At 43.5% G+C, this 23,424-nt stretch overlaps 1 protein-coding gene across 4 annotated transcripts in view; it reads left to right on the plus strand.

The window, feature by feature from the left end:
• Positions 1-23,424, plus strand: part of LOC126268082 (zeta-crystallin-like) — a 147,086-nt gene that overhangs the window by 91,422 nt on the left and 32,240 nt on the right. For all 4 annotated transcript variants that reach the window (XM_049973566.1, XM_049973568.1, XM_049973567.1 and 1 more), the window contains exons 5-6: positions 11,250-11,334; positions 13,930-14,059. In XM_049973566.1, the coding sequence (XP_049829523.1) occupies positions 11,250-11,334; positions 13,930-14,059 (215 nt within the window). The remainder of the gene's footprint in view (positions 1-11,249; positions 11,335-13,929; positions 14,060-23,424) is intronic.

Below are 23,424 nucleotides of genomic sequence, written 5' to 3' on the forward strand. Positions count from 1 at the left end.
GATTGCGCAAAATGCGTGGCCAGTGTCTGGGCAATGTCTCTCGGCGCCGTGAGGAGACATCCCTGATGCAGCAATGCCGTGACAGGTAGTTGGCGGAGTTTCCCGGAAATCCTCCTGATGGCTTCCCATACTTTCGTAGAACTAGTGGAGCGAGAGATGGAGTTCAAGAACGATTGCCATGACCATCGTTTGCTCTCTTTAATCACTCGCCGCACTTTGGCCCTTGCCACCCGAAAGGCCGCAAGATTGTCAGCTGAGGGACGGCACTTGAAGCAGTGCAGAGCTGCACGGCAGGCTCGGATGGCTGAGCGGCACTCAGTGGTCCACCAAGGGACAGGACACCTCTTGGGATGACCGGATGACCATGGGATTGACAATTAAGCAGCATGGGAGATCACGGCTGTAACATGGTCTACCCATTCGTGGACCCTGGCACGGTGTTCCAAAACAGCCAGTTGGCTGAAAAGTGTCCAGTCAGCTCTGCAGAGGTGCCACCGGGGCGGCACTGGTAATGCCACAGCCTCTTCCAGGAGGCGAATCCAAAGGGAAAAGTGGTCACCAGAATGGAGGTCAGCAGCAGCCTCCCACAGAGCAGAATCCGCGAGTGCTGGAGAGCAAAAGGAAAGGTCAACAGCCGATGACGATTTGGAAGCAGTAGAGAAATGAGTGGGAGCACCAGAGTTGAGAAAGCACAGTTCTTGAGACATCATGAGGCTTTCCAGAATGCGACCCCTGGGGCAAGTAGTCGGAGAGCCCCATAAGACATTATGAGCATTGAAGTCCCCCAGAAGAAGAAATGGGCATGGGAGTTGGCTAATAAGGTCCGTGAGAGCCTCAGAGTCTATCACATCCTGAGGCGGTAAATAAACTGAACAGACTGTGAGCCTCCGACTCACAAGAATGTCAGCTGCAACTGCTTGCAAGTCGGTAACGAGAGGGAGCTCAGATGAGGGGTGCATGTCACGGACAAAAACCGCAACACCACCCTTTGCTGTTTCCCCCGTCAGATCATCTTTTCGATATACGGTATAGCCCCGTAAAGAAGGAGCATGAGTGGCCCGAAAATGTGTCTCTTGGAGACATCAGCACAAAGGGCACGCTCGTGCAAGGAGTTGTAATTTGGCCACATGCGTCCTGAACCCATTCAGGTTCCACCGTAATATGGAAGCCAGTGATCAGGGTGGCTGAACTTTCACCCTGCCTCCGTGCTTTGGAGGTGAGCCCGTACTGGCTGGAGATTTATTCCTGGGGTGAGAATATCGCACCCGGTCAACATCAATGTCCATAAGCCCCGATGATGACCCACGGGAGATGTCAGACAGTATGATGGCTTCGTCATCGGACCGACCCTGACTAGTCTCCGCAGGTGGCAAAACCTTCACCTTCGGCGTCTTTGTCTTGGGGGGCTTAGAATGCAAAGCCTTGTCAACAGTTCGAGCTTTACTCGCCTGGGCTGAAGGCGCCATATGGGGAGAGGCAGGAAGTACCTCAATGTCAGCAACCACGGCCTTGTCCGACGTAGCAGGGAGAGCCGCAGGTTGCAAAACAACCGCAGCAGCACAAGTGCACCGGCAAGCGCAGGTATTAGTGCTAACACTAGCAACCTCCGTTTCCGTAGCAACAGTGGCCATTTGTAGCGTTTTTTTCAGAGTGGAAGCGAAAGATGTTGAAAGCACAGGAGGTTGCATTGCCTTAAAGAGCTTCTTGGCCTCACCATAGGGGATGCGCTTAGATGTTTTAATCTCCTGTACCTTCCGTTCTTCGAGATAGATGGGGCAGATCCGGCTCCAGAAAGGGTGACTCCCAGAGCAATTCACGCACTTCACAGGCGATGAACAATCGGCTCCGTCATGGGCAGGCTGACCACATTTACCAAAAGTGGCTATCCCATTGCACCCCAACGTAGTACGCCCAAAGCGCTGACATTTAAAACAGCGCATTGGGTTGGGGAAATATGGCCGTGCTGGCAAACGTAAGAACCCCGCTTTAACATGCTCTGGGAGTCTCTGGCAACTGAACGTGAGAATAAACGAGTCAGATTTGACGAGGTCCCCATAATATGCTGCACGTCAACAATACCTTCGTCAGCCCACTCCGATTTTAACTCATCTATGGGGATATCCACCAAGTCCCTACACGTCACAACACTCTTACTATAATTCAAAGTGGAGTGGAGCTCGGTCTCGATAGCGTACTCTCCTAGACAGGTTGCTTTCCGAAGGGAAGCGACTTGACGGGAACTTGAAGTCTCAACTAACAGAGTCCCATTGCGAAGTCACTTTACAGATTTCAGTGTTCCTGCAATTCCCTCAAGACCCTTGTGGATGTAAAAGGGAGAAACCCTCTCAAAGCTACCCTCCTTCCGTTTAATAATCAAAAACACATTCTGATTATGAGCATGTGCTTCATTACGACAGTCTGTTAAATCTCTAGCAACACCAGGCGCTGGAGGACTCGAAGCGCGTAGCCGCTTTTTCGATGGGGTGTGTTTTCCTACCAATCGCCCACCCAAGCCAGTGGTAGGAGGAAATTTAGAGGTCGAAGGGTCCATTGCGGTCCCACGAGCAGCTAGGGAATGAAAGGTCCGCTCAGACAGAGCCCCATGTGCCTGAGTAAGCCTTATACATCTGGGGTGCGGCAGGTGTCCCAGAGGTTGCCCGCTTGCGACTGTTCCACCCCAACAGCAGGAACGGAGCACACCGAAAGATTGAGGGGTTTTTATAGAGCTCGGCCTTCCTTGCAATCCAGGTGGTCAAGCCAAGATTACCATTCCCCAAAGCACACAACATTTCACCGCCGCGCCGTACGGTGGTCGCTGAAGCATGTCCGGGGGTTACGGTGACAGGAGACTGGCGGCGCTGACCAGTCCCCAGCTCAGGACCTCGGGGTCACCAAGCCCGTACTCAGCAAGTGAATGCTGAGCCCCTGGGGGCATTACCATAGTAGATTAGTGTGTAGCATAGTTGGAGATATACGTTCATCATTGCAATAACCTACTTGTATGTCTTATTTCCAGTTTTACTGAAAATTCTGAAAATGTGGTTAAATTCTAACCTAATATAATTAAATAGTAGCTATCACTATTTATGAACCATAGGAAATTACAAATGAACATTTTGATTTCATACCAACCACCATTCATTGCAGTTGCCAAGTGCAACAAGCAATGAGAGACCCAGAACTATCACTACTTTGTTGATTTATGGATAGTAGGCCATGGTCAAATGTATTTTCCTGTGCATAACATTTCATCTTCCAGTGCTAAGGACATCATCAGAGGCTGCGCTGGGATAAGGAATCACTTGACTCATTTCTCTATACAATGGTTTTATCAAGATCCAGTAGCTACTATGCTAGGATGTACAGATAGACCATAGAAATTCAAAATCACAAAAGTAAATTTAACAGAAAAGACACAAAAACAGTTTTAACCGAAAAGGAGGTGGTGTGGAATTAGACAATTTGTGATCCTTAGTGCTAAATGAAGCAAACACCACTAACCCTTGTCCTCTACTAGTGCCATAACACGCCAGCGTGACTCTGCAATTTAGGCAGTACCTACAGTTGCTGTGATACATACATACATACATACATACATACATACACTCCTGGAAATTGAAATAAGAACACCGTGAATTCATTGTCCCAGGAAGGGGAAACTTTATTGACACATTCCTGGGGTCAGATACATCACATGATCACACTGACAGAACCACAGGCACATAGACACAGGCAACAGAGCATGCACAATGTCGGCACTAGTACAGTGTATATCCACCTTTCGCAGCAATGCAGGCTGCTATTCTCCCATGGAGACGATAGTAGAGATGCTGGATGTAGTCCTGTGCAACGGCTTGCCGTGCCATTTCCACCTGGCGCCTCAGTTGGACCGGCGTTTGTGCTGGACGTGCAGACGGCGTGAGACGACGCTTCATCCAGTCCTAAACATGCTCAATGGGGGACAGATCCGGAGATCTCGCTGGCCAGGGTAGTTGACTTACACCTTCTAGAGCACGTTGGGTGGCACGGGATACATGCGGACATGCATTGTCCTGTAGGAACAGCAAGTTCCCTTGCCGGTCTAGGAATGGTAGAACGATGGGTTCGATGACGGTTTGGATGTACCGTGCACTATTCAGTGTCCCCTCGACGATCTCCAGAGGTGTACGGCCAGTGTAGGAGATCGCTACCCACATCATGATGCCAGGTGTAGGCCCTGTGTGCCTCGGTCGTATGCAGTCCTGATTGTGGCGCTCACCTGCACGGCGCCAAACACGCATACGACCATCATTGGCATCAAGGCAGAAGCGACTCTCATCGCTGAAGACGATACGTCTCCATTCGTCCCTCCATTCACACCTGTCGCGACACCACTGGAGGCGGGCTACACGATGTTGGGGCGTGAGCGGAAGACGGCCTAACGGTGTGCGTGACCATAGCCCAGCTTCATGGAGACGGTTGCGAATGGTCCTCGCTGATACCCCAGGAGCAACAGTGTCCCTAATTTGCTGGGAAGTGGCGGTGCGGTCCCCTACGGCACTGCGTAGGATCCTACGGTCTTGGCGTGCATCCGTGCGTCGCTGCGGTCCGGTTCCAGGTCAACGGGCACGTGCACCTTCCGCCGACCACTGGCGACAACATCGATGTACTGTGGAGACCTCACGCCCCACGTGTTGAGCAATTCGGCGGTACGTCCACCCAGCCTCCCGCATGCCCACTATACGCCCTCGCTCAAAGTCCGTCATCTGCACATATGGTTCACGTCCACGCTGTCGCTGCATGCTACCAGTGTTAAAGACTGCGATGGAGCTCCGTATGCCACGGCAAACTGGCTGACACTGACGGCGGTGGTGCACAAATGCTGCGCAGCTAGCGCCATTCGACGGCCAACACCGCGGTTCCTGGTGTGTCCGCTGTGCCGTGCGTGTGATCATTGCTTGTACAGCCCTCTCGCAGTGTCCGGAGCAAGTATGGTGGGTCTGACACACTGGTGTCAATGTGTTCCTTTTTCCATTTCCAGGAGTGTACATACATACAGACAGTTTGACTTGCTGATGTTATTTAAGTTTGTAAGTGCTTTCTTAGCCATTATAGCTTGTGATGATGTCAACAGCACTGGACGATGAAACATTAGGCACAGAAACATGCCCTGGACGTCAGCCTAATACCTATAAGAGAAAAATCACGAAGGATGCAAATACTGGCTGTGAAAGGCTGTTGTGTGTGATTAAACTCTGATGCTTTCACCAATTATGGATTATGTCTGCAGTTTGTGTAACAAGACTAGTGCAGCCATTTTAATTTCATGTGAATTTGCTATCGTACAGAAATATAAAGAGCTATTTTCACAACTAGAGAGCTATATCCATTATATACTGCAGAGCAGTAACACACGTTAAACCCTAACCACTAATTTCCTCCAATAATTACTGTGTAGTCTGTAATTTGCTGTAACGGGGACTTAGATTGTTAAGTGTCACATAACGAGACAGTAATCACACATTTAAAGACTGACAATCTCTCCAGTACCTTGATACAGAACACAAGACAAAATGTTAACCACTGACAATATATTTAGAATACTGATTCATGGCGCTGTATTTGGTACAACATTTTACACCTGTTACAGTGCAACACACTCTTTATTATGCAGAAAATATGGATACATTGTAATCACTGCATAGTTCACAATTTCAGTCCTCACCGGGTTGTTGTAAATTGTAATAAAATAAATATATCTGGCTTAAATTTAGCTGCCAGGCTTGTGTGACAGCTTGATGTGCCCCCCCCCCCCCCCTCTCTCTCTCTCTCTCTCTCTCTCTCTCTCTCTCCACTTAGCAATCATACAAATAAATAATTAACAATACCAGAGAAGGAAAGTTGCTACTCACCGTATAGCGGAGATGCTGAGTCGCGGTGGGCACAATAAAAAGATTCACACAATAAGTGTGGTCTCAGCTTTCTGAGACTGCTGATGTGTGTGCAAGTTGCGTTTATTTGAATGTGTGTATGTGTGTCTACTGCTGACAGAGGCCTTAATGGCCGAAAGCTTTAATTGTGTGAATCTTTTTATTGTGTCTATCATGACTCAGCATCTCCACTATATGGTGAGTAGCAACTTTCCTTCTCTGGTATTGTTACATTCTATCCTGGATTTTCCATTGTTTGAAATAAATAAATAAATAAATAAATGGTACAATAATTTGAAAAATGTAGCCAATTGCATATATAAAATGTAGCTGCGCAACACAGTTTATAATGTCAAATATAGTCTGCCAGGTGCAACACGTGATTGGATCTAATACACATTTCCATTCAGGTCTAGTAAATATGTTGGATGATCTTTTAAGTGGTTATTCTAGATACGATAAAAATAATGGCTCATGATAGTAGTAATATTCAGGACAGAGACTGCTTGGTTGCAGTGACAAAGTAATTTACACTGAACTACAAAGTTAATTTTGACTAAAATACCGGTGTAAGAAGATCATGATAGCTAACATCATTGTTGCCAGCTTTCATCTCTGTAGCACTAATGGTTGCAGGTGAAAACGAGTCATTTATATATGACATGCCATAGAAATGTGTACAAAATTGCATTACAGATGTTAGCGCTTGGAGCTGCGGCACCCAGTCCAATGCAACTGTCAGGGATCTACTTACACCGATTCAACTGCAGGCCTTAATTGAGATTCCAGTGCTTCACCAACTGATTACCATAGCAGTTGCACTGTTGAATCTGCTGCTGGCACCATCAGTTGCATGTACGAGTAAACCAATGCTATCATAATTGATGTCTTTCTCCTATTTACAACACTCTTGGTTAAGCTTACTGTTATAGCAAGAACAGGTATGATTTATGAAACATAGTGCTTTATAGAGCCAATGTAAGATACAATGTAGTACAGGTTGTGCATAACATTGAACACATTGACTGGACAACAGTAATACAGGTTACAGAATAGGCTGAGCACTAGTTTGCGATCACTTAAATAATACAGTTTCTGTCGTGGCTCACCAATTGTGTGCGAGGAGGCCAACCCAGGTGGCCTCTATAAACGGGCCTGTGAACTGTATGGACACACAATATCTGAAATCGTGCACATCAGGAGTGAAGGTACATTGCTCTCCCTTCCAGTGGTGGGAAAAGCATGTACATGACACTAGACACAGAAAAAAACATGGTACAGAAAAAAACATGGTACAGAAAAAAACATGGTACAGAAAAAAACATGGTACAGAAAAAAACATGGTACAGAAAAAAGCAGTGGTTCAAGAAAAAAGCAGTGGTTCAAGAAAAAAGCACTGGTACTGAAAATGCGCCGATACCATGAAAGAAAAAAAAAGCATTGATCTCACAAGGCACTGAGATTCTGAGTAACGAAGAACACCAATGACGGCACTGACATCCCTTTCAGCACCCGACAACAGTGGTTGCCACAGCATGTGATGGTCAGGCACCAGCAAGTAGGACTGGGGATGGCGTCTCCGTAGTGACATCCTCAACGAGGTCAGCAGTCAGCGGCAAAGGTGTCGGCGGGGACATAGGAGACAGCAGCCACACAGGACCCAGTAACAGAGGAGATGACAGCTGTGGCATCGTGTGCAATGAGGGTTGCTCCAGTGACTGCAGTCAAGGAATGAAGGTGGAGGCAGGAATGCCAGACAACGATATGCCAGACGGGGATCCCTGCTGTGGAACTGGACGATTGGTGGCACAGGAACAGAGATCGGTGGGGGCGGGGGTATGGGAGGTGGTGGCCCCTCTGGAAAAGAATCTATCATTCACGGCCACAGCTGGTTGAAGTGGCGGGATGTCCGTCCATCAGGAGTACAGATGATGCACATGTGCTGATCTGGCAACTCTCGATGATGTCAGGAACCCATGTTGGCCGATAGCTGAAACCACAAGACCAGACAGATGCACCCAGCCGAAACTGTTGTGGAGCCAGCAGCGCTGGATGAAGTGACGTCTGATGCAGCAGGTGGAGGAGGATCCATGGTTGATATCTATGTAGAAGCTCTGCTGGGTTGCTCTCCCCCTCCGGAGTGAAACGTTACAAACTCAGAAAACAGTTTGAAGTAGCATCAGTGGACATGCTGGATACATACGTCCACATCTGAGTTTTAAACTTCTGAACCATGTATTCAGCCTCACCATTATGTTGAGGATGAAACAGGGGAGCTGCGAGATAGTGAACACCAATAGCCTGACAAAAAGATGCAAATTATTGAGAAACGAACTGAGGGCTGTTATTTGTAACCTGGGTACACAGAAATCCCTCAGTTGCAAAAATCTTAGATAGGGCCGAAAAAGTAGCCGCCACGGATGTGGACAAATGATGCACCATGTAGGGAAACTGGGAACAGGCGTGCTGTGTATTGGCCAGGGGGAAAAGACTCCTGCAGGGCCACCTGATGCTGAACACAGTGAGTGAAATTGGTGATAAGTCACTTAATGTCCCCATCTGTGCCCCGCCAATACACATGCCGGTGGGCTAAAGCTTTGGTGCAAGCAGTTCCCCAGTGACTGATGTGCAGAAGCTGCAGCACATTACGGTATAAGGAAATGGGAATTACAAACGGAGAGCAGTGTCCTCCAAAGCTAACAAAAGAACCCCATCAAATACAGAAAGGTAGTGTTGGAGGGAGAAGTAATTATGCAAGGGATCCGAGACATGGCCTGGTGGTTTTTCTATCCAACTAAGCTGCACAAAAGTGAGGACCCTACTAAGTAAAAGATCCATGCTGAACCAAAACCATTGACTGTGTTCTGGTTTTCATTATCCAAACAGAAACAAAGGAACTCTTCCTGATTGAACGATGGGTCTGGCCCAATTGGAAGGCAAGATAAGGCATCAGCATTGGCGAGTTGCACCTGCTGGTCGGTAATGGATCTGATATTGGTAACAGGAGAGCGAAGCACTGCAAACGATGCGCTGTCTTGTGTGGCATCAGAGCTGAAAGGTTAAAAAGAGCAACCAACGGCTTGTTATATGTGATTAAATGGAACTTAGAACCATACAAGAAGAGGTGAAATTTCTTGGGGGGAAAACACAAATGCTAATGCATCTTTTTCAATCTGAGAATAACGCTGCTGGGTGGTACTTAGTCTTAGAACCATAAGCAGTGGGTCATTCAGATCCATCCAGGTATTTGTGCTCCAATACTTGGCGCAAAGACCATGCTGAGAGGCATCTGTAGCCAACATGAGATGCTGACCTGGATGAAAAGTGGCCAGGCACGGGGCAGATTGAGGCTTAGATTTAAACAAAGTGAATGCTTGATCACAAGCTGGGGACCAGAAAAAGACACATTTTTAGGCAGAAGTGTATCCAGGGGCTGAGCAACAGTGGATGTGTCCAGTAAAAACTGATGGTAGTGCACAGCTTCACTTAAAACACCTGCAACTCGTTAATGGAGGTTGGCCCCAGCAAAGCTGTCAACATGGTGACACAACAGATGGATCCCTATGTGAGAAACATCAAAACTTATGTACTCAACTGACAGCTGAAATAATTAAGATCTGGCAAAATTGCATGTGAGATGCCCAGACTACAAAACAGAAAACAATAATCGGAGATTGTTAAGCTGGGCCTTGGGGGAGGAACCCGAAATAACAATATTATCAAGGTAATCTGTATATTGAGCAAGCTGTAAAGGAAACAAAAGAAAAATTCGGAGTAGGTATTAAAATCCATGGAGAAGAAATAAAAACTTGGAGGTTCGCCAATGACATTGTAATTCTGTCAGAGACAGCAAAGGACCTGAAAGAGCAGCTGAACGGAATGGACAGTGTCTTGAAAGCAGGGTAGTAAAGGAGTTTTGCTATTAGGGGAGCAAAATAACTGATGATGGTCGAAGTAGAGAGGATTTCAAATGTAGACTGGCAATGGCATGGAAAGCGTTTCTAAAGAAGAGAATTTTGTTAACATTGATTATAGATTGAAGTGTCAGGAAGTTGTTTCTGAAAGTATTTGTCTGGAGTGGAGCCATGTATGGAAGTGAAACATGGACAATAAATAGTTTGGACAAGAAGAGAATAGAAGCTTTCAATATGTGATGCTACAGAAGAATGCTGCAGATTAGATGGGTAGATCACATAACTAATGAGGAGGTATTGAAAATAGAGTTGGGGAGAAGAGGAGTTTGTGGCACAACTTGACAGGAAGAAGGCATTGGTTTGTAGGACATGTTCTGAGGCATCAACGGATCACAAATTTAGCACTGAAGGGAGTGTGGAGGCTAAAACTTGTGGAGGGAGACCAAGAGATGACTACACTAAGCAGATTAAGAAGAATGTAGGGTGCAGTAAGTACTGGGAGATGAAGAAGCTTGCACAGGATAGAGTGGCTTGGAGAGCTGCATCAAACCAGTCTCGGGACTGAAGACCACAACAACAACAACAATATATGCAGCTGGGTACATACACTGTCAGCTGTTCTAAAAAATGGTGAAAAGTTGTGGGTGCACTAGCAATGCCAAAAGGCAAGTGTCTATATTGGTACATGCCGAAAGGTGTATTGACAATGAGAAGGCACCTAGTGGCCTCATCCAAAGGAGCTGGAGGATGCTTCTGACAAATCAATCTTAGAAAAGTAGTGGCCGTCTGACAATTTCACGAGCAACTTGTCAGGGTAGGGCAAAGGGTACATATCTATCACAGACTGTGCATTAGTCGTGACATAGAAGTTGCTGCAGAGGCAGAGCTTACCTGTCAGTTTCTTAACAATGACCATTGGTGTAGCCCGTTCACTGGAAGAAATTGGCAGAATGACACCAAGCAACATCAAAAAGATCCAATTCAGCCTTGACAGAGTTGCACAATGTGACAAGCACCTGTTGTGCCCCAAAAAAACAAGAGTGGGCAGACTATTTTCATGGTAATATGGGCTTGAAAACAGTACATCTTGTCGTTCACCTTGAATACCCCTGTGTTTAACAATTAAACCACAGTGATACAGTGTCAGTTTGGAAAACTCGTGCGTAAAAGTTCATTGAAAAAAGATAAGACATCACTACTAACAAACCTTGAAAAATAAAAGTGACTATATTAACGTTCCATACCTGTATTTTTAGATTTTTTGCTTAAATACGTGGGAAGAACTATATTGAGCAATTAGCACTACAGCAAGTGGCTTTTGCAGTATCTGTGTAAAGTAGATTGATGTATGGCATAGTACTTGTTAGCTCATTGTTTGTAACAGCCTTATATTTAAATTTGAGAACAGAAGTAATTTTTTTTCCAGGAGTTTCTGTCGTTGGCACGGCTGGAACATTGGAAGGCATGGAACTAGTAAAGAGTCTGGGAGCAGACTTCGTGTTTAATCATAAGTAAGTAATTTCAAGTTTGAACACAGTATAGAATGAAATCATTTGAAATTGCAGTAAATGAAACAGCCCATAATGGAAAAAAGTAACACAAAAAAGAATCATGTTTTTTAATCCAATAAAAGATCTCCAAAGTAGACATTGAATCATGATTTTCATAGATTACATTGTTCACCTTGGTAGCTGAGGGGGGCTGGAGTAGATAAACATTGATGTGGGGATTACACGGTTTAAAATTATTGTCATTATATCCATTAGTGAAGCATAATAAAAATAAGGATAACAGCTTATAACTAATGATTCAGTTATTTGAAGTTGCTGACTTACGGCTTAAGGTGAGTCACTTACTTCTTGTCACTTACATTATTTCTTACCTGTAATTGTTCTGTTGGTATAATGTGCCCTGTAATTTTTTCTTAGTACAAACAATTTTTTGAACTAACTCCTGAGAATTTTGATGTAACTCAGTGATGCGGTCTTTATTCCTTGGTTCTATGAGCTTACATGTCCTAGCACTTTAAGAAAAAGTTTCTGTAACAAACATATTCAGACTGATTACTCTTAAGTAAATTCAGATACTACAGGTCAGAAACAAAGAACTAACTACCTTCAGTGGGTAACCAATGAAGAATATGTATGAATTTTTAAATCACAAAGATGTTTAGGAAAGGTAGAGGTGGATGCAGTGACTTCCAAGGCAGTTCTCTTTGAGTTGTTCACATTTGGTAACTGTGCCTGTCAGCATTGGGAAATGTAATTGAATTTAGTCTGTGAGTTTGCTATTAGAGTTGTCTGTTCTTTATTAAGAAACAGTGATTAATGACTCAAACTGACCACAACATTGTTCTGATTTAAGTCAAGTGAAAAGTTGCATGAAGAGTGCAGCACCCTTTTGTTTTCACCAGGCAGTGATACGTTTGATTATTTGAAACTGTGCATTGATGTTTTATTGGCACACAAATGGAATAGTATTAGCTACATATGGCACTGGTAGACTCTGTTGTACCCAGCCTGTGCTTGCATGTTTGCATTCAGAGTAATGTTGATTAAGGGAACATTAAAGACGAAATTGCGGTAGGCCCTTAAATGTCACACTAAAAGTCATGTAAGTCCATTCACCTCCATTTCTGTTTAAAAATTAGCAGTCACAGTGCTCATACTATGCATGTGATCTTGCAAAATTGTGAACACATCAACATGAGAAATGTTCAGAATATATCTAGAGAGCAGTGTGCAGAATTCTGTGCAGGAAGATATAAGATAAACTGGTGATGTTGCAGTATTTTCTCTGTCTTTTAGTCCCACGGAGCAGGCTGCATCTACTCTCTATTAGTGGTTGTCAGTGCCTGGAGTTCTCCTTGTGGAAGGACTTAGATTTTGCTGCTACATTTTATTGAACACCGTTGCTGTTACTTGTTTGTGTACTCTTAGTGACAAACAATTTGAGAAGAAAATAGCCATTGAACACACATCTGATAGACCAATGCTGTTCACTAATGTGAAAAAGGTACACTCCACCACATTACTCAGAGTCTCCTCTCCTTTATATGTGCACACCATTCTGTTTTATCCTGTATAATTGGATCACCATCACTTACAAATATTGTGACTTTATTGATCATTGATCTCATTCACAGCTGTTGTTTAGTAGACCTGGAATGCCTTGTTAGGAACTTTAAAACATGGCTTGCATCAAATTGTTCAAAACTCCAAAATGAAATATTTTGAGGAAGAATGTCATCTCACATCTGCAGTAACATTCATACATTTCTGTGGGAGATTTCTGCTTATGGAAGTAAAGTTTCAAAATGCGAACCAGGTGGTGTAAGTGGCTGTTTGTCCACCATGCTTTATTCTGATCCTTATGTCAGATGCAGAGGTATGGAAAGGGGCGGGGGCAGGCTTTTGTATGAGTGTGTGCTGCATCTGGAGGGGGATCTTGTCTGAAAGTTTGACTGGTTAAGTGTCATTTTTGTTTGCTGCGCAACATTGCTTCTGTTCAGAGAATTCTATTCCATCTCATACAGCTATTTACTGTCATAAGAATGTTGTAGCTTATATGAATGTAAGAAAATATAAATGTATTTTGATGAATTGAAGAGTCCTTAATGATTTTTTGCAGCTCTCAACATTACCTTAAGGCTTTTTTACTTTAGCCTCATGAAAAAGAAATTTGCAGGTTGATAGGTTTGATGAAGTCCTAACGGTACAGTGTGCCATTGTCAGTAAGTTGTTTGGATAAATAGGTATGTACATGCTTTTAGTAGTGTTCTGTGTTGTCAATTGATATCTCATGTTAAAAACAAAAATAAAGTGGGTGTCAGTGCAAAGATTGCTTTGAACAACAAAATGCTCTAACAGAGATGGTTCTTTCAAATGAAGTATGATGTTATCGTCCTCTGATCCATGAACTGAATTATGCAGCCAGTTATTTGAGTCCTACAGTATAATGTAGAATTTGAACCACTGTGCTACTTCCCATTTTTCTCTTTGTAGAGCCATATCATGAATGCCATATGCTAGGTAAGGATACTCCTAAAACACCAGGCATTATTGACTGAAGTTACTTAAAGTAATTTGTTGCTGTTTTATTTTCAGAGAAAAGGGTTATCTCAACAATGCCGTAGCCGCAATAGGAGGGCAAGGTTTCAATGTTGTTTTGGAAAATCTTGCTAATATTAACCTTGGTGCTGACCTCACAGTTCTGAATCAACAAGCAAGAGTTGCTGTAAGAATTCCAATACATAATATTCATTGCATTGTTTTTGTTGAATATGTAATAATGTTTAATGATAACATAATGAAAAGGAGAGATTGCTACCCACCATATAATGGAGGTGCTAAGTCACAGACAGACACAAAAAAGACTATTAAACATGTAAGCTTGCAGCCATAAAGTCTTCTTCTGAAATAGAAATCATAGACACACATTCATGCTAATGCAGCTCACACAGTCTGGACAAGTCGGGGTGGAACGGGGCAGGAGCAAAGGCAGTGTACAGTTTTCTGCAAACACCTGAAGCTGAGTCAATAGTCATGTGTGTGTGAGCTGCATTTGCATGAATGTGTGTGTATAAGTTGTCTATTTCAGAAGAAGGCCTTTTGGCTGAAAGCTTAACATGTTTAGTAGCCTTTCTGTTGTACCTGTCTGCGACTCAACATTTCCACTATATGGTGAGTAGCAATCTATCCTTTTCATAATATTGGCATTATACCATCCTGGCTTTTCTATTGTTTGATATAATAATGTTTGATTGACTTAAGCTAATACTTTGTTAATTTTTTTTAATTCAAATTTCACATAAATAAGATGTAAATCCTGTTACCTATTATTCTACAATAGGTTGTTTTTTCTGTCTGCAGTCGTATTTCTTTATTTACTTCAGGTTAAATAATAACGATGATGTAAATAGTCTAAATATTACTACTACTGCTGCTGCTGCTACTACTACTACTACTACTACTACTACTGATACTACTGATACTATCACTAACATCATAGTTGCTGCTGCTGCTGCTGCTGCTGATGATGATGATGATGCTCCTACTGCTACGACGTCAATAGCAACAACAACAACAACAACAACAACGACAACATCAATAGCAACAACAACAACGACAACTACTACTACAACATCAGGTTTTGCATCAGAGACTCCTCACAGTCAGTTTGTAGTATGCTGATCTGTAGCTGCAGTCATGGCTTATGCTGTGCCTCCCAGGCCTTAATAGACACTGCATGGCAGTGTTCCCCAGAATGTGTCAGGTTGACGCGTGAAGCAGTCAGTTGTTGCCTGGCACTGGCCACATCTGTCTACGGAGTGCATTACCATATAGTGTCCTCAGAAGTGCCTACTTCTCCCTCTGATGTTGTGGCAGTATGTGGCATATGGACCACCGTAGTCAGAAAGTGGGCCAGTTCTCTTGAGGAGTCTTGTAATCCAAGCCTTTGTTTGATGTTTGGGAAGAAGCTCTCTTTGTTGTTGGTGATAGTGCTTCAAGAGAAAGTAGTAAGGAAACCTTTTCTATTTCAAATCACAAATGATATTACGTGATGGTTCCCAGCAGAGCTGACTAATATCATTTTATGCTCAAAATTTCATTGACTGATCTAATTGTCATCTACAGGTACTCTGCTTGCTTATTGTCATGTCAAAGGCCACCTGCTAATTATCCAGGGTGGAAGTCACCACCCATACTTCAGTGCTGGCCAATGACAATAGAATGTAGTGTGTTTGCCTTGCTGAGCTGGTACATCATGTATTGGAATTAAATAAAGACATTATTCCACTAGGCCTACCTCCCTGTCACCACCTACTCACCTCCTGAGTGCAGCTGCTCTCTTCATAATGGTGTCAGAGTGGTTGTCTGCTTCGGGTACCCTTAAGAATGGTGTCAGGAGAACTGAGGGTCCAAAAGCAGCAGCAGCAGATTGTCTGTCACTCTGCTTTGTAATGTCCGACTCACAAGTCGCAATATCATTGGTTACAGTGAATCGGACCATTTTGTTCTTGTGTGGCGACTGTCATGGGGAATGAAGTCTAGGGAGTGTAATTGATAATACAAGTAGCTGTGGAGATTTCTGTCTGTGTTAGTGCGGTATTATTGTTTTTGTGTTATTTTTAATATATTTTCGCACAGTTTTTTCATGAGCAATTGGTTATGGTTTCCAGAAGGCGTAATTCGGTAGTGGAGGACTTTGCCTATAGAATTATGAAGTTGAATTTACACATTTATGAATTGTCATATAGTGAGGAGGTAGATAAAGCGGTACTACAGGAGGCTGAGCAACTAACACTGGATGTTTCCTTTATACATATATATAGTTTATCACCAGAAATGTCGAGGAGGGTGCACACTGGGGTATCTAAAAATCTGTGTGCGGGGATTGGTTAGCATTGGAGTATGAGAAAATCGATACTTTCGTGGGGGTAAGGGAGCGGAGAGGCATGTGTTTACATCAAATGTAAAACGTTTTAATTGTGGGGATACAGGGCATATGCAAAAGCAGTGCTACCAGCCACAAAGAAGTGTTGGGAATAGCATGGCCTATCACCAATTTAATGCGAATAGTAGTTAGGGGTAGTACAGGTCATCAACAGGGATATATGGGTAGTGTCAGTGACCTCGAGAGGCCATAGGAGGTATTTGGAACCCACCATGTTACAAGTTGCGTGAAACAGGAGGGAATAGGGTGTTGCTAGGGCAAAATTTCATGAAAAATTGAAACATCTGGAAGGGATAGAGAGGACACAGATGGAGGACCTGTCACTGGAATTCCAAGATATATATATATATATATATATATATATATATATATATATATATATATATATATATATATGTGTGTGTGTGTGTGTTTGTGTGTTTTGTTCATGTGCCTGTCTGCCGGCGCTTTCCCGCTTGGTAAGTCTTGGAATCTTTATTTTTAATATATTTTTCCCATGTGGAAGTTTCTTTCTGTTTTATATATATATAAACAAAATGATGTAAATAAAATAGAAAGAAACTTCCACATGGGAAAAATATATTAAAAAGATTCCAAGACTTACCAAGCGGGAAAGCGCCTGCAGACAGGCACAATGAACAAAACACACAAACACACACACAGAATTGCTAGCTTTCGCAACCGATGGTTGCTTCTTCAGGAAGGAGAGGGAAAGACGAAAGGATGTGGGTTTTAAGGGAGAGGGTAAGGAGTCATTCCAATCCCGGGAGCGGAAAGACTTCCCTTAGGGGGAAAAAAAGGACAGGTGTACACTCGTGCGCGCGCACACACGCACACACACACACACACACACACACACACACACACACACACACACACATACACAGACATAAGCTTGATGTCTGCTTGTGTCTGTGTATGTGCGGATGGATGGATGGATGGATGTGTGTGTGTGTGTGTGTGTGTGTGTGTGTGTGTGTGTGTGTGTGTGTGTGTGTGTGTGTGTGTGTGTACACCTGTCCTTTTTTTCCCCCTAAGGGAAGTCTTTCCGCTCCCGGGATTGGAATGACTCCTTACCCTCTCCCTTAAAACCCACATCCTTTCGTCTTTCCCTCTCCTTCCTGAAGAAGCAACCATCGGTTGCGAAAGCTAGCAATTCTGTGTGTGTGTGTTTGTGTGTTTTGTTCATTGTGCCTGTCTGCCGGTGCTTTCCCGCTTGGTAAGTCTTGGAATCTTTGTTTTATATATATATATATATATTCCCCCCCCACGGGGACTGTTGACTACTACACCAGTACCACAGCACAGGATTCCGACAAGGAATGAAGCACAGGTGTATCAGTGTATCAGAGAGCTTACAGAATATCATGATAACTGCAACCATTTCTGGAGGAATTTATAAATCAACAATTGGCTGATTAGATAATAGAAGAAAGTAGTAGCCATGGGAGATGGGAATTATCATGCCCAAGAAGTCTGTGGATGGCTTGAAGAAGTTATGTATTTGTTCGATTACCACTATTTGAATTGTAAAGGTACGACAGATGCCTACCCGATTCCAAGCATTACAGAAATGATAGATAACATAGAGCAATGCCACTACTTCTTGACAATGAACTCGAAAGGTGGATACCATAATTTGGAAGTCTCTCTGGAGGATACATCAGAAACTGTGTTCTCATCATCTTTGGGACAGTATCAGATTAGAAGAATGCCTTTTCGGTTAAAAAAATCACTGACAACATTCCAGCAAGTACTGGTTGAGGTTGTGAAAGGATTAAAATCTTATCAGTGTCTGGTGTATCTTGACTAGACAATTGTCTTTTGAAGGAATATGCAGGAGCATAGGCAACGGTTGAGGGGCGTGTTGGGAAGATGTGTGGAAAAATGTCACTTTGCACTGGAGAAGTCAACTATTTAGGCCATATTATTGGTTATGATAGTGTGAGGGCCGATCCTAGATTAATACAAGCAGTGCAAGACTTTCCAGTACCAGTAACCAACAAGGAGTTAGTCATTTGTGGGTCTGTGAGATTACTATAGGAAGTTTGTGAGGGGATTTGTTGATACAGCATGACTGCGTCCAAAGTTGATGAGAAAGGGTACTAAGTTTGTGGGTCAGAGGAACACCATGGAGCATTTGTCAAATTCAAAAAGGTGTTGACGTGAGTTTGGTGTTTGTTTTATCCAGACTTAACAGAAGGCATTTCTATTATCATGTGGTGTATCAAATCATGCTCTTGGGTGCATTTTATGAGATGTGAGAGAAAAGACTTTTTATCTGCCAAAGTTTTTAGTTTTTTTTTTTCAAACAATATTGTCCCCTTCAAAGTAGTTCCCTTCAGCAGCTATACACTGACTGACTTGGTAGCTATGCTGAAAGACTTCAGTTGATAGGCCTGTAATTGTTGGTCACATTCTTATGAATGTCCTCCATGCCAGTACTTCTTGGATACCATCAGTGGGAAGTAGCTCCACAGGATACACCAAAAAACTCTGTTTTCAGCACCTTTGGGACACTACCAACATAGAAGGATTCCTTGTGGTAAAAAAAATTACCATGATGCAGCTTCCACTTGTCTGCAGTGTCTGGTCATCTCATTTGAGTCACCTATTTCTTGAGCCTTTCAAGGATATCTTTGTAAAAAAAAAAAGTCAGTTGGTGTTAAACATCATTATGATCTCAGAAGAGCATACACACATTTGACTTTTTGAAGTTTAAGGTCTCTGTGAGTGAAATTCACCTTCAATGTGTGTGTGTTCTTGGACTTAAAAAAAAAAAAGTAAAATAAAATAAATAAATATGATTTGTGCCAGCAAAAGCTGGTGCTCTTCGTAAGTGATGTTCCCTGTAGGCCTGTATCAACTTTTCAGTGGACACACTGAAGTTTAACACAAAACTAGGTGGCAACGTTGCTCTAACAATAATCTGTCATGCATGCCGAACTGGTCCTGCTTGCCATATCGTTTACATTCCGTATCAGTTCTGATGCGGAATATAAATATTTTAGAAATCATGTAGAGTTGTGCAATGTGCAGATTTGAATTGAAAGTAGGCTGGTACTGTTGCAAAGGTTGCAAGAGGCAGTGGAATGTTTAGTTTCATAGGGGTGGATGTGGTAGAACCATTCATCTGAACAGCAGTGAGTAACCATTCTGTACTGCCCATAATAGACATTTTTTTCATTACATAGGCCAACATGCAGTCAGTCGCACAGGTGTCAGTGAAATGGTGGATACGTAAGTTTGTGGTTCTGGGAACAGTAATTACGTAACAGGGGACAAATTTTGTCACACCTGATGAAAAAGTTCTTTTGGTTATTAAGAGAAAGAAAAGAACAAATCCATAAAAGTCAAGAACAAGTCCATTTCATCCTGAGGCCAATGGAAGGATGGAATGAGTTCATTAGGCAGTTGGATAGATACTTGGTTGTGATGTGAGTGCACACCATTCAGATTGGGACACAAATTTATCCCTTGTAGTGAGTGTGTATAATTCCCAAGTACACACTAGCAAAGGTTGTCACCATTTGAGGTGGCATATAGGAAAAAGATGCCCTCACCATTTGACACGATTGTAGAGAAAGGAGACAGGAACAAGGAGTCAGTTGGAGAATTTGCAAGAAAAGTGAGGGAAGTTTTGAGAAAGGTCCAACGAGCGAATAGTAATACTTTGGAGAAGCAAGAAGGTTCAGTGAACTGAGCAGTGTTATCGAGTCTATATACTCTGAGAGGGAAAATGAATAAATTTGTAATGCTGTTCTAGGGCCCTTATCACGTGATTGAGACCACTTCATCAGCAAATGTAAAGCTACAGTTATTACAGTTACCAGCAAGCTCAACAATTGTGCATTTTGGACATCTATGGCCATTCAAGGATATGCAAGAAATGATTCCAAAGGAGATAAGATTGAAAGTGAAGAAGGAGCCAGAGGCGAAGGGATGAGGGGTGAACAACAGGAGGAGGAAGTCCAGATATCTCATGCTCAGTATTTGTTAAGGCCAAGGAAATAAACAATATGTAATGTAGTTTCGTGATCTTAGGTACTTTTTTCACGTATGTAGTGTAGGTTGTTTACTTCCTTTCAGATCAGGTTGTGTATTTTGTTAGAGAAGGATATATCGGTAGTCTATTGAGATTTGCCATCAGAGAGGATGTGCTTCTGGGGAAGGTTAAGTGATACTGGCCCCTGTCCTCGGGTTGCATATTCAGAAAGGGCCAGAGGAGAGGAATATTAGTTTTTGCAAAGGGTATTACCACCAGAATTACAGTTAGTAGCAGAGCCGGGTAGCTAGACCTTGCTGTTCTACCACCATAGTGCGACAGTGGATGTGGTCACAGATAGTGCATAGTTATATGTATCAATGAGGATTCTGGTAGTAGGCAAGCATGCATTATTAGATGTTACATGATACACACCTATGTGGCAGTTGGAAAGTTTGTACAAGTGAGAGGAGGAGGCATAATACAGGGTTAGACATATTGATCATTAGATCAAGGGTGAGCTTCAGCTGAGTGATCACCTTATGCCCACACATGAAGTGGCAGTGGGTGAGAGTACAAGTATTGAGCAATTGTTCAGAGGTGGAGCAGAGGGGTGTCAATGTCCATAAGAAGTAATCAAACCAAAACCATATTTTTGGAGAAAAGGTTTACATTGGATATATTCAGTATATGACGATGTAGTAGTAGTAGTGGTGGTTTGTTGCTGTGAGCAAGGGAAACTGAAGACAGCAAGGCATTTAGAATTCCGAGGTAGTGGGTTGTTGATCAAAGGAACTAAGTGTGATGTTATGGTACCTACACTTCATTTAGTGACCACTATGACAGTTTAATGGCACCTGGGAACCCAGACTGGACCACTTATTGAGTCATATGATAGCCATACAGGAGTGGCGATTCACAGTGGAACAGTTTTTGCAGGATATAAGACAATATTGGCATGGAAGATGTCAGGTAACTATGACTCTCATTTTGCTTGGCTTAACTTTTACATATATGAGATGATGAGTAATTCAGACACATGATCCAGAGACAGTTAAAGTTCTCATGGACAGCACTCCCCGAGTGAGGGGTAGAAAAAAGATTGTTAGGTTCAGGATTAATATGGTAATTGTGTAATAAGTAGGAATAACTAGTGTAGTGGTAACTATCTTTGTTCATGGATCTGGTTGACCTTGGATCCAATGGGCTGGATGTTTCTAGCAAAAAGTAATAAGACATAATGAGAGAGCTTGCATGAAGTACTGCATTAACAATCGCAGTGTAAGTGTGAAGTAGGTCAGAATAACATACAAGGTGGAATCCAAACTTTTTGGGACATTCCATCTGGAAAGTAGGAGTAGTAGATCTTTGTACTGCCAGGTGGCGAGAGCTGCATATCTGATGAGTCAGTGTGCGAAGTGGCATTCAGCTTGGAGGACGTGTTGCATGTCCACAGTGATTTCTATAATTCTCTTTGTTTGGTGTGTGCCGATTTTATGATGGCTTCATGAACAGAACAGCGCATGTGCACAGACCTTCGTCAGACCGAATCTGATGATCCAACTTTCTTGTCACGGGTTACCACCAGTGACTAGAGCTAGATTTACGGTTATGACCAAGAGACAAAGCAACAACCATTCCAGTGGTAGAGCCCGGGCTCTCCAAGAACCAAAAAAGCGAGACAGGTTAAGAGCGAAGTGAAGAGGATGATCATCGTTTTCTTTGATACCAAGGGATTGTGCACAAGGAATTCGTCCCTCCCAACCAAACAGAGAGTTCCATGTACTACTGTGACGTTTTGCGACAGCTCTGAGAAAACGTGTGGCGACAACGGCCCGAACTATGGTGTCAAGGGAACTGACTGCTGCGTCACAACGTGCCCTGTCACTCATCCTTGCTCACCAGTACCATTTTGGCAGAGAACAATATGGCGGTTGTACCCCACCCACTGTACTCACCAGATTGGGCACCTTGCAACTTCATGCTATTCCCAAAACTGAAACTCAAGTTGAAAGGATGTTGGTTCGGCACTCTAGATAGGATTTAAGGAGCATTGCTGGCAGTGTTAGAGAACAGGACTCCCAGAAAATGTTTGACCAGTGGCAGAAGGCCTGGGACTGGTGTGCATGTGCGGATGAGAACTACTTCGAGGGTGATGGTGACCATTAGTCCAAAGGTAAGGTTTTCAACAGATGGCAGCACCAGTCCTGAAAATTTTGGATAGCACTTCGTACTTGTAAGGGGATTGCAAGATGAGGCTAGCCATGCTCAGTGGAAAACTGCACCACAGAGTGGTAATGTCCATAGTGGGTGGGTTGATATCACCATGACAGCGCAACACTCTTGTCATGGGTGACCAGGAGCCATGTTTTAACAAAACAATTGTGCCTTGGAGGATTGTAAATATGGAGGAATGTTGAGACACAAGCATTCACTCATTGCTTGAGCCCAGCAACACTGCCATAGTCCAAGGGGCCATGCTGGGCAGCCATACAACTGGGCACTGCCAACAGTAGCCATGGGTTCGAGACCGAGCAGCTTCTGCCACTTCCAGTACTAAGCTCCTGATAGCACTTGGTGTCACAGCCATGCTGACTTGCCATCTGACTGCTGCCAGAGGGCAGTTAGTTAAATTCCATGCACAGCTGTCTCCACCTGCTGCCACTGAAGACGTGTGGAGCTGAGGGGCCACCAGGGCTCCAGGCTGCTGAGGTGATTAGGTTACTGCCGTCAACATGATCATGGTCTCTTTGAGTCCACCAGCATGCCATGAGTTTTCCATCAGCATCCCAGGATGCCTACTCAATGTATAGGGCAGACGTTGCTGCCCACATGTCAGCATTGAGCAGGGACAGCAGAGTGGGGTGCTGAGCTGCGACATGTCATATATTGGAATTAAATAAAGGAATTCCTCACTGTGAACAGTGTTTCCACTCAGCTTACCGGCTTGTCACCATCACACACTTATGCTCCCCCCAACCCAGCCCTCTCCGCCCCCACACACATTGAGTGCATCTGCACCCTTCACCTGGCTCAAATGTGTGACAAGCATGGAAGATGTTTTACCAAAGTCTTCATATATGAAAAACTTTTCTTTGTTGGTTGTGTTCTACAGCTTTTATGCCGTCTAGAAGTGGCACAACTTGACCAGAAGAAGGGA

The sequence above is a fragment of the Schistocerca gregaria genome, chromosome 4, assembly GCF_023897955.1.
Source record: "Schistocerca gregaria isolate iqSchGreg1 chromosome 4, iqSchGreg1.2, whole genome shotgun sequence".
Classification (NCBI taxonomy): Eukaryota; Metazoa; Arthropoda; class Insecta; order Orthoptera; family Acrididae; genus Schistocerca; species Schistocerca gregaria.